Source organism: Miniopterus schreibersii, assembly GCF_964146895.1.
Source record: "Miniopterus schreibersii genome assembly, chromosome: 8".
NCBI classification, from domain to species: domain Eukaryota; kingdom Metazoa; phylum Chordata; class Mammalia; order Chiroptera; family Miniopteridae; genus Miniopterus; species Miniopterus schreibersii.
Genome location: NC_138109.1, coordinates 17,273,421 through 17,291,342, shown reverse-complemented (window position 1 = coordinate 17,291,342; position 17,922 = coordinate 17,273,421). Strand labels below are relative to the sequence as shown.

At 52.0% G+C, this 17,922-nt stretch overlaps 1 protein-coding gene across 2 annotated transcripts in view; it reads left to right on the top strand.

Annotated features, from left to right (window-relative positions):
• The first annotated feature begins 213 nt into the window (after window positions 1-213).
• The window catches only part of NKAIN1 (sodium/potassium transporting ATPase interacting 1), a 36,572-nt gene continuing 18,863 nt past the window's right edge, over window positions 214-17,922 (top strand). The window contains exons 1-2 of one of the 2 annotated variants that reach the window (XM_081144817.1): window positions 214-673; window positions 8,448-8,619. In XM_081144817.1, the coding sequence (XP_081000943.1) occupies window positions 8,470-8,619 (150 nt within the window). In that variant the 5' untranslated portion in view covers window positions 214-673; window positions 8,448-8,469. The remainder of the gene's footprint in view (window positions 674-8,447; window positions 8,620-17,922) is intronic. The other variant, XM_081144818.1, reaches the window with a different exon arrangement.

The window sequence follows — 17,922 nt, the reverse complement described above, 5'->3', positions numbered from 1 at the left end:
AGAGGTGATGTGATTTGCCCAAGGTCACACAGAGTGAGCAAGCAGTGAAGTCAGGGTTTGACCCAGGGCTATCAGCCCCGAAGCCTGCACTTTTCCCCCTTCACTCCCTGCCTCTCTCCCTCAACTCTCCACTTCCCTGCCCCTTTCCACCTCCCCTCTGCTCCCGGGGCCGCCCCGCCCCACCTCTCCCCTCCCTCCCTCTCAGCGGCGGCGGCGGCAGCGGCGGAGCCACGTGGTGGGGCCGGGAAGCCGCGGCCGCGGAGCGCCCAGGCGGCTGCCCCAGCTGGGCAGTGCTGCTCCGCGCTGCGCCGCGCTCGGTGCCTGCGCTCCCCGGGTGCCCGCGCTCCCCGCCCCGCGCTCCCCGCCAGCCGCCCCGGGGCAGGAGGCGCGCCTGGCAGCCGGCGGGTCAGACAAAGAAGGTGCGGCGCGGCTGAGCCAGCGCGCGGGTGGACCGACCATGGACTCAGAGCGCAGGCGGCCCGCCCCAGCCCTGAGGACCCGGCGCTCCCGGGCCCGGCCCTAGGCGCCCGGCCGCGCCGCCCGGGGCGCCCAGCGGGAAGAACGCGGAGACCGCGCGGTGCGGAGGAGGCGGCGGACGGCCTGCGCGGCCCCTGGAGCCATGGGCAAGTGCAGCGGGCGCTGCACGCTCGTCGCCTTCTGCTGCCTGCAGCTGGTGAGCGCCTCGCTCCCGGGCGGCCAGAGCAGGGTGGGGCGCGGCGGGGCGGGGTCCCTGGGCGTGCGGGTGGGGTGCTGTGTCTGTGTGCGTGTGGTGCGAGTGCCCGGGTGGGGGGTGGTCTGGAGTCTCTGAGTGGACGGGCGGAGCCTGCTCCCGCTGGCCGTGCTGTCTCTTTGTGTGCGCTCCTCGCCGGCGCTCCCCAGTCCGGAGCGCGCCCTGTGTGCGAGTCCCCGGCCCGCCCCGCGCCCCGGGCTCCACGCGTCTGGCCCACACAGTACCAGTGGCCTCCTGTTGGGAGGTGCGCTGTGGGACTGGGGCTGGGGGTGTCCGGGGCTGGTTTGTGGGTCCTTGGAGGTCCCTGCCGCGTGTTTTCCTCTAAGTCACTCGTTTGCATGGGTCTCGCTTCCTCTGGGTTTCTGCCTCTGGTCTCCGCCCCTGCGAGTGTTTCTCACAAAGTCTCTGCTCCTGTGCGCGTCTCTTTCCGGCTTTTTCTTTGGTATGGCTCTACATCTCCGACCATTTCTGGTCCATGTTCATCTGTGTGTGTTGGGATCTTGTTGGGATCTTAAGACTCCAAGAACCGTCCGCTCCTTTGTGCTGTTTCTGCCTCTCTTCATCCCCCTGACGGAGCAGGCCTGGGAATGGAGAGGCACCTTCCAGGAAAGGATCACAAGGAGCTGCCAGGTACCGGTCTGACAAACCAGGTGCTCCCCCTCCTCCTTGCTTTGGCTGTGACCACCGTGGCATGGGTGTTCCATCAGTCATCAGTTCCACCAGAGCACCAGGGTTGAGGACAGACAGAGCAGCTCCTGTCTCTCTGGGCTGGCACTGAAGGAGGTGGGGATACCTGGGTGCTCTGGGGAGGATGGGAGCATCTGAAGGCACTGTGCCTAACCCCAGCCCAGGTTAGGTTCTTGTCGCAGGTTCTTGTCTCAGGGAGGCTAGTGGAATGAATTCAGGAGCTGAAGGGAACCGACTCTCCAATTCAGGCTCTCGCAGGTGGATTTGGGAAGGTGGTTAAGGAGAGGCCAGGGTCTTCTGCCTACCCTAGAACTGAGGCCCAACAACAAGGGGTTTCTGCGTGGGAAAAGTTCAAGTTTGAGTGTGAGTTTTACCTGCCTCCGTGACCTGGTTTCCACCCTTCCTGTACCCTCGCCCCTCTCCACCATAGGCGCATACAGGAATACAGAGTGAAGCTTTGAGCCTGGATGTACAGACCTCCTCATTCATCCTGCTTCTCACTTCTTGCCCCAAACTTGCCATCCTCAGACCTGCCCTCTTGGGCAGTGGTAGAAACGGCCCAGCCTAGAAGATCGCAGTCCTGCTCCCAGCTGTGGCATGCAGGCAGGAGACTTCCCCTCACTGGGCTGCTTTGGTCTGCCCCTCTGTAAATTGCTCATCCTTGAGGGTTGCAGAGGCGATTAATTAAGATCAAGTAGAATGGAAACTCCAGAAGGGCAGAAATGATCGGTTTTGTTCCCTGCTGAATCCCCAGCAGCTGGAACAGTGCCTGGCACTCCATTAATATTTGTAAAATAGATGAATGAATCTGTTATTTTGGCACCTCCAGGCTCACAGGAGAAACACCCTTCTTTATCTGCTTTGAGGAACATAAAATGCCAAGAAGTGCTGAAACTATTCAGAGGACTCTTTTTTCTGTATTTGTTCATTTTTAAATTTTAAACTAGGACTTTTTATTAGAAAAAAGTAATATCACATATTGTAAAAATGAATAAATAATCAAACAGAGCAGAACATAAAGGTAAGATTCGTTCTCTGCTTAGTTCCACACCCTGAAGATAAGCACTATTAATAGCTTTCCCATGCTCATTCTGTTGATGATAATAATAGTTAGCTTTAGGGAGCACCTGCTTGGTGCTGGGTACCCTTGTAAGCACTTTTCCAAGTATTAACTCATTAAATCCTCATAATGAACCTCTAAAGGAACTTACCCAAAGTTCTACAGTTAGGAGCCAGGCTTTGCAGCCAGGCAGCCGACCAGCATCTTCCATTGCCTTCTTAATTATAAAATCAGTAGTTCTGGCCCCGATTAAGTCAGGGGTCCCTTGGGGGTGGTTACTACTCTCTAGAGAGAGATGAAGGTGGTAGATGGAGGTAGTCTCCCTGACTCCCACTCACCTGCCTTCATAGCGCTCACCAGCTAAGCTAAAACACCCTTCCACATAGAGGGTTCACAGCTCATGGGGTTCTGGAGTTAGACGTGACCTGGCTGGGATTCTGAATCTCCTATGTCTGCTGGGTGGCTTTGGGCAGCTTGTGAGGGTTACATGAGATAATTTGGGGAGGCACTCAGAAGAGGGACTTGAAAATTGGTTTCTTGGCTCTGTTGCTCTGTCTGAGGTGATTGCACAGTGGGTCCCTTCAGTTGTCACCCCCAGGAGCCTCTGCTCCCTGGCAGCTTCCATAATGTGCTGCTAGATACTGGAATTCACCAGCCTGACAGTATCCCAGGGAAAAGGGAGCCTGTTTTCTCTCACCCAGTGGAAAGGGGCAGAGAAGGAAGAGGCTGTTAGTTTCTCAACTGACAACTTTACAAGAGGAACAGTGTCGTTTTCCTTGTTTTGAACGGGGTTTGATCATTACAATAAAACAGGCCAGTTCTAAACACTCCTCTGCAGCTGGGGTAGACTGGCTTTGGGTGAGGGAGTAGGGTGTGAGGGTGTACTGGAGAGTAGGAGAAGCAGGTGGGGGCTGTACCATTCAGGTGAACAAGTATAGGGACAAGGCTCTGGGATTTGATAGGGATCAGACTTGGGTGTGAGTCCTAACTGTCACTTTCTAGCTGTGTGATCTTAGGCAAGTTGCTTACCCTCGCTGAGCCAGTTTTGTCATCTGCTAAGTAGGGTTGTTGTAAGGATTAAATGCTTATAATGAACTTAGCACTGTGCCACAACAGATTCAATAAACCTTAGCTTTTTATTGTTACTATCTTAATGATGTATATACCATGGGATGCTTCCCTGGAGTTGTGGCCCAAACATCCAGGTGCCCCTCTGCACTCTTCCTTTGTGGGAAACGGCAAGTATTGGGCCCTGAGCTGAGAGTCAGGAGGCCTGGATTCAAGCCCAGCTCTGCCACAGACATCATGTATACCTGGGCAAGTCTTTTTCCCACTACAAGCCTCAGTTTTTCCATTTGTAAAATGGGAAGAACCGTTAGTCTGTGTCTCTAGGGTCCTGCCAGTTCTGCCCATCAGTGACTCTGGGATGTGGTCTGGGCTGGCCTGGAGGTTTTGGTGCATCTCAATCTGGTTCCATTCTGTAGAATATCTTGGATCCCTTGCTTTCCTGGCTCCTACTTGACATATTGTCTTGACATTATTAATGCTATTCACTCCCTAATTTTCATGCATTTCCCTTTTCCTTCCCCTGTCCAGACCCTGCCCTTCTTTTCTAGTCTTCCTCTTTCCTGAAACCTTACAGGCCAGTCTGTTCTTCCCGTAAGAGGATGAACCAAGGAGATTTGCCCAAGGGAGTCATCATCAATTTCTTCATCATCGCCATTATTACTCCCATTTCTGGAGTCCTGTGCTAAGCACTTTATATGCATTACCTCATTTAACCAAATGAGCTTACATATGTAAAGTGCTTGGCAAAGTGCCCGGTACATGTTAAATGATCGATATTAGCTATTTTACTGTTTTTATCCTTCTAACTGTTATTCCCCACAATGGAAGAGACATTATTACCCCATTTTTCAGATGAGGAAAGTGAGGCTCAGAGAAGGGATAAAGTTTGCCTGCGATCACTAACAGTGACAGCTAGTCAGTGACAGAAGCAGGATGCGAGCACTCTTCTGCCTGAGCAGAGAGCCACCCCCTCTCCGCCCTGGACCACTCTGCAGCTCACATTTCGGCAGTGTGTGACCTCCCACAGGTCTGTTCATTGCTTCAAGCCTCAGTTGTGTCATCTGAAAATGAAACTGAGAATGTTTCAATAGGATCATGCACATGCCTGGCACTGGGAGCCTGGGAGTGCTCAAATACATCACTGCTGTGCCTGTTCTTGTCCCACCTGTGTGACCTTGGACACATGCATTCACTCCTCTGGACCCCAGCTTTCTTCCTCTGTCAAAGAGAGTCATCCCTACCTCTCAGAGTTATGAAAGGGACTTAGCCAGTGCCATATACATAGTAGGGACTCAGAAAGACATCAGTTTCATTCTCTTCCCTTCTGGAACGCACTTTGCTTTCTTGAAGGTGGTGGGTGAGGGCGGAAATATGTAGCTTCCTGCTGAGCTGCGAGTAATGGTGTGAAACATGGTCAACCTGATTGATGTCGTTATTAGCGATAGTGATGGTGAAGACCGGAGGGAGACGGCGCCTGGGGGTGGGGGCGGGCGGGCTGCGCTCTGAAGCAGCTGCTTCTGCCAGCTCATGGCTTCCTGGGGAGCATCTGGCTTTGCTGTGGGTGCTTCAGGTCCTTGAGCCAGGCTTTGGAGTCAGGAGCATGAAACTGTCCAAGCCACTGACCCCTATAGACAGGTGGGGGGGGGGGGTAATCACCTCCCTTTTGCAGATGAACAGGCTGAGGTTAGACAGCTCTCAAGACCCTTATGATGTTGGCAGAGCAGGGTGGAATGGAGAAGGGGGCCTCTGTGGGATGGGGGTGGCCCTGGTTCTGCTCCTTTGCAGGGGTGGGTGAGTGGGTGATTTTGCGATAAGCTCCCCATAAATGGCAGCTGCTCTAAAATCTGGCACAGGGGTTAGGAGCAATATCTCTTGGGTCAGACAGTCATTGCTGCCTTGCTTTGTGACTTCCAGAAAGTCCCTTACCCTCTCTGAGCCTCTGACTCTCCTATAAAGTAGTCAGAACAGCAACTCCTACCCCGTGGCAGTTTGGGGGATTCCATGAGACAGTGTCCAAACAGCACGTGCCTGGCTGAGGGGATGTGCTCCCTGTGGTTAGCTCTTATTTGCCTTGAGACTTGAACAGGTCGCTTCTGCCCCCATCTCTGTCTGGATTAGAGATTTGCTGATCAGAGTCATGCCTGTAAGTTCTTCAGGTCTTAGTTTCTTTATAAGGAAACTATGGTTCAGTGGAAATAATAATGACAGCAGCAGCAATAATAGTAATAATAATAATAAACAACTTCCTTTTTTGTTTGGTGTCTGCTATGAGCCAGGTGCTGTGCTAAGCACTTTGTATACCTGTCCCTTGTTACTATCTGGCTTATTCATGGCCACCACCCTGTCCCCATTTCTACTCATCCCAAGGCCTGTGTAGGGTTTAAGGAAAGTGATGCAGGTTGAGAAAAAGTTCCCCCCAAAACAAATTAACCTGTATTGAAGACTTATCAGCCCTCATAACAACCCTTACGAGGTAGGTATGGTTTTTATACCCACTTACTGATGGGCATACTGAGGCTCAGAAGAATGAAGTGACTTGTTGCCAAGGAAATAAGATACAGTCTAGGCCTCAGGTGATTGATCAGGGGGAAAGGATTTGAGGACAGTTGTAAAATCTGAACCAAGCTCTAATCATTGCAGTCCCCTTTCCTCTAGTGTCAGGGAGGGGTGGGTACTGGGAGAGCAGGCTGAGACCAGAGATGTGTTTTTTCAAAAATAGTTCTAGTCCACAGGGAGTGCAGCTGGCTTTGGTCTGGGGAATCCCAGTCCCAGTGCCCTTGGCTTCCCTTCTTGATCAGGAGAGGGAGAGGAATGGTGATTTGGAGACAGGGAGACTCTCAGGCAGCAAAGCAAGCCTTCCTGAGACACATGCTTCTGCCAATAAGCACCAAGGTTTTAGAAGAGCTGTATCTGTGGTTGCAGGTTCTACTGGGTTGCCCTGGCCTCCTGACCCCTGCCTCTCAAAGCAGCTAGCAAATCCTGGGGCAGGGAGGTTGACTGGAAAGAGCTTGGGCTTTGGGGTCAGGCTGGGATTTGAGTTTTATCTCTGCCTTTTTGTAGCTGGGTGACCTTGGGAAGACACTTAACCTCTCTGAGCTTCACCTGCATTTCTCTAAATCAGGATAGTAATAATCTTTTATTATTATTATTATTATTATTAGTAGTAGTAGTAGTAGTAGTACTGATTTTGGGGGGGGGGGAGAAATATCTATTTGTTGTTCCATTTACTTATGCATTCATTAGTTGCTTCTTGTATGTGCCCTGACTGGAGATCAAACCCATAACCTTGGCGTATCAGGACAATGCTCTAACCAGGTGAGCTACCCAGCCAGGCAGGATGGTAATAATCTGCCTCAAAGAGTTGACAGAGGCTCCTTTGAGGTAAGATATGCTGAGAAGGAGCTCACAAAGAATTCACACTGTTGAATGCACTGGAAATGAGAAAGCAGGTTCTATGATTCTGAATTCTGTGGGGTAGGAAATAGGACATGTCTCCTTTTTCAACCAGTAAAAGGCCCAAGTTGGAGCAGAAGTTCTGTTAAATCTTGTGGCCTTGGACCTGACTGTCCCTTGGTCTTCTCTTCTGTAATATGGGGACTATAGTGAGGGTGACCTGAGATAATGCAGGGAGAGCTCTGGGCACAGAGCCCGGTGCTCACTCAGAGGGAATCAGAGAGAAAAGTTTGACCCTCTCTGTCCCCCTCTGTAAAGGGAGAAGGTTGGACTCCAGCTGTGAGTCATCAATGAGTCTGTCCTTTCCCAGAGAGAGATCAGAGCTGCTGCCACAGTGGCCCACCTTGCTGCAGGCTCTGGGAAGAGGAGACTGCCTTTGATGGCCTTCTCCAGGCTTTGCACCTGGCTGTCAGATTGTCAGGGACTCAGGCGACATCTTCCCTCTTTCTGTTTGAATAAGTGTTTATACTGTCCCCATCCCAAATGCCCACATAGCATGCTTGGTTGTAAAATGAAGTGTCAGACCACAGAGGTTGAGAGCAGGAGATTCTGACCCATCATTAATCCCTAGTCACCACCGGTGAGTTTTCTGAACTCCAGAAAAACTAAACACCATTGGGTCAGAGAGTAAGCATTGTCTCCAGCTAACCCTACCTGGAGTTACAGTCAGCAGATACTTGTGAAGAACCCACAAAGTGCTGGGCACAATCCTAAGTGCTGATTCACCTTAAGGTACAAAACATGCCCTCAGCTGCAAGCCAGAATCCCCTGGTTCTCAAACTCACTTGCTGTGCAAACTTGAGCTGGCCCTGCATCTCTCTGAGCCTTATTTTCACCAGTCTGACACTGGGGCATGGAGGAGAGTGTAACAGTGGTTTTCGAACTACAGAGGCCCTGCAGTGGCAGACTGACAATCAGGTGATGAGTTCCCTGTCCCTGGCAGTGATTAAGAATTATTATATACGTTGGATGACCACTTGGACATGGATCCAGGTCCCTTGGAGCCACCAGATGTGGTTCTGGGTCCTGAGAGGACAGTGACGATACTACAAAATGGTACCTAGTACAAATAATTAAAATTGTGAGCATTTTTGTGCTCTTCCATGAGCCTTTGCCTTAAGCATGCTCCACCCCCTCCCACCCCAAATCACAGAACCTGGCACAGGAAGTAGGGAATGGGAGTCTATAGGCACTTTTCCTCCCTTGATGGTTCTGGTTACCCCTTGCCCTAGAAGGGGAGGCAGCCCTGGGGTTTTCAGGGTAGGGGTGGTTCCTAAGCCTCTTTTTGCGGGGAGGGAGGATAAGTTCTGAAGCCCCAACCTGAACCAGAGATGCGGGTTTTCAATTACACAATTAAATGCACAATTAGGCATAATTACCAGTGCTCAGAGCCTGAGACTGCTCATAATAGGCGTGTAATCTACTGCAGCCTCTGTTTATACTACTCAGTGCGCTCCCTAATGATGCCAGGATGCCTTCACACTGCACTGTTGCCATGGAGATGAGCCTGCCACCACCATCCAGGGCTGACAAATGGTGTTCTGGTCCGGATCCCTGGATTGCTTCTGAGGCCTCTGCAGCCAGCCCTGGAGTGGAGGGGCCAGCCAGGTGGGCCAGGCAGGTGAGTCAGTCCTCCCTGCCCTCTGACACACCTCACTGGTTTAAGCGAGCCTTGGAGCCACCAGGGAGGACAGGAGAGGGGCGCTTCAGCCTCTCCCCACCTCCTAGAGTCCTCAGTCCTTGAGTAGGATGGCCCAGGTGCTGTGAAAGGTCTGTGGTCATCTGTGCAAGCTGAGATCTGGACAGGGGCTGGATCCCTCAGAGGCCTGAGTCTGTGGTGACCTGGCTCTGGGACCTTGGACAAGCCCTCACACCTCTTTGGGGCTTTGTTTCCCCTTGTGTGAAATGAACTCAGGCTCTCTGCACGAGGTGTGGTCTAATAGAGGAGATTTATTGAGCACTTATGCACACTGCCTACTGTTGGAACGGCTTCACCTGTAGAGGCTCATTCACCCTCGCTACACCCTTATGTAGTAGACACAGTTTTACAGAAGCAGAGCCTGAGGCTGCAGGCAGTGCTGGAGCTGGGGTACAAACCCAGGCAGCCAGACTGTAGGCCCCACTCCTACCCTCTAACATATGGCCTCACACACGTCATCTCACATCTCCCTCGCAGCAGCCCCAGAGGTAGGTGGGCTGTGATTATCCCCATTTCCTAGACGAGGGCTCTGGAGCTCAGAGAACTGAAGTCATTTGCTGAAAGTCACACAGCAAGACAGTGGCAGAGCGGGTTCTGGCAAATGCCAAAGCCAGGGTTCCTAACTTTGTCCTCTTAGTGGAAGTCATGGAGGGGTAAAAAGATTTCCTTCCACAGACACATACCAAGGATCCCCTTTATCCCACCTGCCTGGCCCCAGGCGCTGAGGAGGCCCACCCAGCACTTGGCTTTGACCTTGAAGGAAATTTGGGCCTCATTCTAACTCCATCAACCCGCCCTTACCTTGGTCATGAGAAACAGAGCCCGTTATACTCATTTCCCCCCACATGTCTCTGTTGCTCAGCACGTTATTATGGACACTAACTATGTGCCAGCTCTTGGGGATGGCAGTGGAGAAGCAAGACTGGAGTACAGTCAGATGGGCCCGAGTTCAAACCCTGCCACTTAATAATGATTTGGAGCAAGCTGCTTGACCCATGCCTTTGTTTCTTCATCTGTTAAGAAGGTACCAAGCTCTACTTGCAGTGTCATTGACAGTATTAGCAATCACAGCTACCACTTGCCAAATGCTTACTATATGCCAGGCACTCAGCTAAGGCCATTATATTCCCTCGGTGAACCTTCAGAACATATAGTGTGTCGTTCCCATTGAACAGATGAAGCAACTGAGGCTCAAGAAGCTCAAGGGCCTTGCCCAGGGCCAGTGAGTGGCTAAGCAGGCATCAGCGTTCAGTGCCCCTGCTCTTCCCCCCCAGGTGTCCCGCCAGCGTGGAGGTGTGAGTGTTCCTCCTGCCACTTCCCTGGAGCCCCCAGCTGCTTGGCCAGTTCTTAGAGAATGAGGCATCTGGGTGAAAGGGCATTCTGAGGGTGACAGTGCCCGCCTGGCCCAGCTCAGGGTTCTGTCTAGCTGGATGGTTCCCATTGACATCTGACGTGTGGGTTTTCTGAGAGGGGCCTGTCAGGCATTACCTTCGTCCCTACTTTCTACAGCCCAGAAAACTAGGATTTGCCCAAGACCACAGTGCAAGTCAGTGGCAGAGTTGGGACTGGGACCCAAAGCCAATTTAGGACACTTCTTGTAACCTCTGTTTTAACCCCTACCCTCTCTTTTGGAGAGAGGGGCTTGGGGGCTTTGGTGTGTATGTTGTTTCTTTGTATGCATTCGGAACGGCACACAGCTCCATGCCTAAGCATTTGTGGGGCAGACACTGGCACGTAGAAATTTGTGGATCAATAAACATCCCTTCCCGCTTCCTCCCTCTTCATTTATTCATGAACTCTGAACTCCTTGGCTCCAGAGAAACTGCCTGGAAGAAAGCAATTAGAGCATAATTAGAACCACTCCTATTGTCAACTCTCAGCGGGAAGGGAAGTGGGGCTGCTAGGGTGAGGGGATGGCCCTGGGAGTTCCCTCCAGCCCCAACTCCCAGCTGCCCATTGAGCTTCTGCTGCCCCTGTGGAGCTCGGCCTCCCTGGAGTCCTGGGCACCACCCACCTTCTGCAGGGAATGAGGACCTTCTCCCCAGAGGCATTCAAGCGCTCGATAAGGCTGGGAAGGAGGGCTTTCTGCCTGGCATACTAAGTTAGAATAGATGATTTCCAAGTCCCTTCCATGCTGAGCTTCTTGGGTGCTCCCTGCCAGGGATCCTGGGGTGGGCATTGCCGGAAAACTAAGACGCTCGTGGCTCCTACTTTCTAGAAAACATTCCTTTGTCAGGTTGTAGTGAAGGAAGACTACAGTGACAATAGGAAATGTAAGTTACTGGGAGGAAGAAATTTACCAGATGGGACTGCATTCGTGGCCGCATAATTAGTAGTAATAATTACAGTATCAGCAGCCAATGTGTTTCTGACCCTATAGCCACTGCTCTACCCCACCAAATGCCCCACCGGCAGAGAAAGGTCACCCAGGAGCCGCGTGCCTCCCTTCTCTCGGAGAAAGGGAGACAGATGTAGGGAGGTGTCAGGTGCTGTTTCTCACTTCAGATGCCTTTCCTCAATTATGCAGGAACCCTAGGAGGTAGATACTAATATCTCCGATGTCCAGGTGAGGAAACTGAGGCTCAGGAAGTGACAAAGCCTGCCCAAGATTACACAGTGTCAGTGCGGGACTCGAGCCCAGGCCTTTTGGGCTCTAGAACCCTCATGCTTTGTACCCCACCAGGTTTGAGGGCACAGTTTGCTCTCTTTTGAGCTTCAGTTTGGTCCTGAGTTGGTCTGAACTTCCTTGTCAGGCTGTTTAATGTGCCCTCTGCATCCATGTCCTGGTGGAAGGTAACACATTGAATTTTCTTTTTCTCACTCTGTGTCAGCTGAGGAGAGAGTGGGAGCGCCCTGCCACTGATCTGGGTCACCACCCCAGACAGGAGTTACTGCCCCCAGAACCAGCCTTGGCAAAGAAAGTGAAGCCCTGGCAGATGAGGGTCTCTCTTGAGAGAGGGTCACCATGGATACAGGAGCCCCTGCTGTCACCAAGGAGATAGCCCCCCAGCCTTTAGGCTGTGACAGGGAGGATGTGGCTTCATGAAGGAAAACTGTCACCTAAGGCCAAAATGGACAGAGGAGAGGATGGAGGCTAGATACAGTCAGAGAAGGATTGTGGAGTCAGTGGGGCTCCATCCTGGGAATGGGGATCCTAGGAACAACCGGGCTTCCTTCTTCCCTTACCCTGTCCCACCTGAGGGGAGGTTGCCATGATAACCAGTTCCCCTTCACTGACTCTCTGTAAGGAGCTGTCCCCTTTCTTCCAGTGACAGGTGGTTACCCTGGCAGCAGACTCTGTGCCCAGCAGGGGTCTCCAGCTTCCCAGCATGTGAAGATAGATCATTCTGCCGCACACAGCAGCTCTGTCCAGTTAGAGGTGAAAGTTCACACGGGGCCAACTTTCAGATGAGGGCCTTTTATTAGCCCCTCACCAGACTGCCCAGTGATCACAGTCGGGTGCTGTTCTGAGAGAATTAGTGGTCTAGCCAGCGGGACACTGGGCTGTCCAGCTGGCCTGCCCTCCAACCTAACACTCACCACCTCCAGTCCCTGAGCTCGGGCCACATTGATGCAAGCACGCCAGCAGCACCTCGCACCTCAGGGCCTTTGCATATGCTGTTCGGGCCTCTGGAATTCCTTTCCCCTCTTTAAGGCCAGCTAAGCCATTATTTCCTTTTTGGAGCTTCTCTGTACTCCTGCAGCCCTACCTACACATTGATGTCTTCATTCAGGCTCTGGCAACACCTTGCCCCCACCACCTCCATTACTGCAACACCACACTGCGGGCTCCGTGGTGTGGGAGGCACAGTCCCTGCCCCTGCGGGCTCAGGTGCTCTCAGTGATTGAGCTGGGGTAGGGCCAGTGCTGTACAGAAGATGGTGAAGGATCTGGGTGTTACAGAGAGGGCTTCTTAGACATGGTGGTCCGTGTGGAGTTGAAGGGTCTGCAAACAAAGCACGAACCCTTGCGCAGACCTCATTGCGTTTACTCCTCGCTGCAGCCCTACCAGGCAGAAACTGTCATCCCTGTTTTACAGATGAGCAAATGGGACCCAAGAGGGGAATTCACTGGGCCGCAGTCAGCAAGCACGTGGCAGAGCTGTGGTTTGCCCGGATGCCAACACTAAATCCTGAGCTCTGTCTATCCCCCTGTGCTGCCACAGAGCCCAGGCACCTGTGTGGCCTGAGACTCTGCTTTGGGAGCTTGTCTCCAGTGAAGATTGACCAGTTTCCTCATGACAGACCCCAGATTCCCCTGTCCAGTCAGCCCCAAGCCCACTTTCAGTACCTACCAGGCTTCTCTCGAGGACAGCCTGGGTGGCTGGCGTGTGCACCTCCAGGCCCCAGGAACAAAAGCAGCCTATGTGGGAAAGGGCAGGTGTGGGTGTTACCTACACATGTGTCCAGACCTGTGTATGAGGCCCCTGCCCAGAAGGAAGCCAGAAGTAGGAATGCTGGCTGCAGTTAGAAGATGCTGTCTTCCAGCACAGAACCTTAAGGAGGCAGAGAAATTTAAGTTCACAGCCTGACCTTCCAGACCATTGTGTCTAGGTAAGAGCATAGGACATAGTGTATTTAAGAGTTTGTCAGCTTGGTTTATAGCTTAAATACTTAGACACTCTTGGCTTAGCCCTGAAGACCCCCAGTGTTAGAAGGGTATGGAGTTGGTGTGGGGTGCAGGTGCCTGATCAGCTTTGGGCGATTCCAACTGCTCCAGCCTGTCACTACCTGTCTGTTATCAGTCGCCCCATGTGCCATCTGAGTAGGCTGCTGTCCCCAAGCTGCTACTAGCTGTTGCCATCCCCAAGACAGGCCACCTGGGACTCAGGGATCCCCCACTAAAGTGAGAGGCTGTCTCGGGCCCATCCTGGGCATTACACCGTGTTTGTCAGCTGTGACGGGCTAGGCTGGTTGGCCCCTGAGGTCGGATGGGACAGGAGGAGGATAGGGGGCATGGTTTATCAAGGCCTGCACCAGGTGATGTTGAGACATCCTGTTTCTGCTATTCCCTAGGAGTGTGAGTGCATTCAAGTTGCTCAGCCTCTCTGAGCTGAGTTTTTCTGTCTGTAAAATGCCTCTTAGGGCTACTGAGCAAACTCAATGAGAGAATCCATGCAAAGCACTCAGCATAGCACCTGGCACTTAGCCAAGGCTTAGGATGTGGTAGCTGCTGTAATTACGGCTAACAGGAATCACGGCTAACAGGAATCACGATCAGGCTCTTGGAGGGTGGTGCTTGTAGAATGCACACAGTCATGACTGTGTGCTGAGTAGGAAGCTCCAGGACAGAGCATCCTGGAATTTGGAAGCCAGGAAGATCCCCAGAGAATATCCCTCCAACCCTTTGTTTGAACAGACAGGGTCACAGAGGCCCAGGGAGGCAGTGGGGCCTTTTGGGTCCAATCCAACTGTTCTAGGAAGTGGGCTGATGCCATTTCTGGAAAGGATCACAGTTGTGTGTGTGATTTCAGACAAAAATACCCCGAACAAAAATAAATACTCCCAGGTGGGTGGGAGTGGTCTGCTCCTCTGCTCAGTTCTGGGCAGCCGTGGCCAAGAGTCTGCAGCTAGAACCACTCCCCATGGTCTCAATGTTTCCAGGCAGAGCTGGTGAGAAAGCAGTGGCAAAGGGGCCCATCAGTCCAGGAGGTGCCACTAAATAAGTCATAATGCTGCGTACATTCCCAGGAGATGGGACTCAAACTCCACTCTGACACCTGGTGCCCTCAAGAAAGGGCCTCACTCTCCCCTTCTGGAAAATGGGGACCCCGCTCCCCTAGCAGTATAGTAAGTCTGTTCCTCAGGGACCCTGGGGCCAGAAAACCTGGTTCAAACCTCGTCAGCTGTGCGACCTTGGGCAGTTTCTCTTCTTTATGCTTCAGTTTCCTATGTGTGAAGCCAGGATGATCTCAGTCTCTACCTGGCATGTTTTCTGTGAGGATTAAATGAATCAAAGCCTGCTAAGCATTCGAGAGCTACTTGGGATATAATAAGCGTTAGCTATTATCTCTTAGTGTCTTTCTAGGGATAACATGAAATGCCACCTGTAAAGTGCTATGCTCAGCGTATGCACGTAGTAGGCACTTATGAATCATTTCTTGCTTTTCCTTCCTCCTGTGAACCCCAGGCCTGGAGATCAGGCAGGGGGCCCAGCCCCTAGGAGGGGCCCTCCCTCCACCCTCGCTGCCACAGCCCACCTCTCCCTCCAACAGGCCCTGGCCGGGGGCCAGGCAGCTATCGCAGGAGGCAGCTCCACTCCCTCTTCCCAGCCCCTCCGCCCTCCCTTTAGTGTTCAGCCAGCCTGGGGGCTGCAGTATCTTTTAAGAGCCTGGGCTCGGGTCTGACCCACCAAGGTTGTCACAGCTCTGCCCCCTCTCCAGCTCTGAGATCTCGGGCTGTGCTCCCCCGTCTCTAAGACAGGTGCGGTGACCCATCCCTCACTCGGGGTTGAGGGCTAAATGAGATGGCGCCTGCGAAGGGCTTGACACAAAGCCTGACAGGGTAAGTGCGCACAAAATATTAGCCACCATTATTAATACTAGTGTTAAAATTCAGAGCCAGGCATTTGGAAGGGAAACACTTCAGCGCAGTCCTCTAGGGGGGAGGGGGGTACCTGCTCAGGGGCCAGGGCTGGACCCTGCACAGGGCCTCTCCTGCACCCCTTCTTACTGCCCTGGCTCCCACAGGCCCCAGATGACCCCTCCCCTGGCCCTTTTGGGCTAGACCAGAACAGAGCCCCGCCCCCCCCAGACCTGGTGGATTACCAGGAGAGGAAGAGGGGGACAGGACTGAGGGATGACACTCCTTCCATTCATTTATTCCTTTGTGCACAGAGGAATCAGAGCAGGAGGCCTGCACTCCCAGACAGACCTGTCGCACACTGGAGAGTAAGGGCTGTGCAGAGGGAGGACACCAGGCCGGCCTCCATCTCTGAACCCCAGCGTCTTTATCTGTCCAGTGGGGCTAATCGTCCCACGTTCCGGTGGTGGCATAAATCACAAACGGAGCTGTGAGGGCCTGTTTTGTTGTTGGTAGCTGCTGTGATTCTCCACGGGAAGGAGAAGCGGGGAAGCTGGGATGGGAGCCAAGGCTGGGAGGGGAATGGAAGGGGAATCCCGAAGCCCTGGGGAGGGGCTCCTGGCGCCCACCACTGTTGCTAGGCAGACTTCCCACCTGGCCTTTAGTCGGGTGGAAGCCAGAAGGGGTTGCTGTTGCCGTAGCAGTGAGGCTGGTTTCCATCAGTATTTTCTTCCTGGGAGCTTCAGTACAGGAGGTGCCACTAAATAAGTCGGGGAATTGGGGTTTTTTTCCTCCTCTGTCTCTATCAAGTCCCATCAAGAGTGGCTCAGCCCAGAGAAAGGACCTCCCAACTCCTTTCCAGATGTTGATTAGGAGCACTTGACCCGATACCTCCAGTGTGATGCTTGACCCAAGGAGGTACTCGGGGCTTGGTGCCCCCTCTCCAACTGTAAGCTGTTTTCCTGCTCAGCCTCCGACCCTGCCATGTTGGCATCTGGCCACAGGACACAGAAGCCCTTCCAGCCCTTCTCTCTGTTGCCCTGCTCCCTCTCATTTCCCCTGCCCCAGCCACAGGGATCTTTCCTGGGCCCTTCTACTTGCCAAGCTCCCTCCCACCACAGGAGCTTTGCACATGCCCTTTCCTCCTCCTCAGCCTTCTTCCCTCGCTAACCCCTCTCCTTCCAGATCACTTCCTCTCGAAAGTCTGCCTAGACCACTTCCATCATAGCTCTCATTCTTGGCACTTAATACAACAGTAATTTTGCTTTGTGTGTGTGTGTAGCAGGGGTGTGTTTGGTTTTCTCTCTCCCCACCTCCCACTGAATATAATATAAGCTCCATGAGGACAAGAGCTGCGTCTGGGATATTTCCCCTCCTCCTCCGCCTCCTCCTTGTCCTCCGCCTCCTTCTTTACTGAGGTATGATTCACACACCATAAAATTCACCATTTTAGCCTGGCTTAGCGGTTGAGCATCGACCTAGGATCCAGGCGATCGCGGTTCGCTTCCCTGTCAGGGCACATGCCCAGGTTGCGGGCTTGATCCCCAGTCGGGCGTGCAGGAGGCAGCTGATCAGTGACTCTCATCATTGATGTTTCTGTCTCTCTCCCTCTCCCTTCCTCTCTCTGAAATCAATAAAGATATATATATTTTTTAATTTCACCATTTTAAAGTGTAAAAGTCAGTGGCTTCTAGTATGTTCACAGAGTACGTGCAACCATCACCACCATCTAACTCCAGAACATTTTCATACCTCCAAAAACAACCTCACATCCATTAGCAGTCACACCCCATTTTCCCTCCTGCCAGCCCTTGACTGCCACTAATCTACTTTCTGTCTCTCTGGATTTGCCTATTCTGGACATCTTAAGGAGGTGGAATCATACAACATGTGGTCCTTTGTGACTAGCTTCTTTCACTTAGCATAATGTTTTTAAGATTCATTCATGTTGTAGCATGTATCAGTACTTCATTCATTTTTATGGCTAATACTATTCCATGTGTGGACATACCACATTTTGTTTACCCATTAATCAGTTGACGAACATTGAGTGTCCATTTTTTGGCCACTGTGAGTACTGCTGTGCAAACTCAGTTCAATTCTCAGGCATATACCTAGGAATGAAATTGCTGGGCCATATTATAACCATGTTTAATTTTTGAGGAGCCAGCCTGTTTTCCACAGTGGTTGCACCATTTTATATTTCTACCAGCAATGCATGAGGGTTCCACTTTCTCCACATCCTCACCAAAACTTGTCATTATCTGTCTTTTTTATTTTAGCCACCCTCACGGGCATAAAGTAGTATCTGTGGTTTTGATTTGCGTTTCCCTAATGACTAATGATGTTGAGCATCTGTTCATGTGCTTTTTGGCCATTTGTATATCATTGGAGAAATGTCTATTCAAATCCTTTTCCCATTTTTAGTTCGGTTGTTTATCACTTTATTGTTGAATAGTAAAGGGTTCTTATGTAGTCTGGATCCTAGACCCTTATGACACCTATGATTTGCAAATATTTTCTCCCATTGTATGAGTTGGCTTTCCACTTTCTTGATAGTATCCTTTGATGTTTAAAAGGTTTTGATTTTGATGATGTCCAATTTATCTAGTTTTTCTTTGGCTGCTTGCGCTTTTGGTGTCCTCTCTAAGAATGCCTATTGCAAGGTCACTCAGATTTATGCCAATGGTTTCTTCTGAGTTTT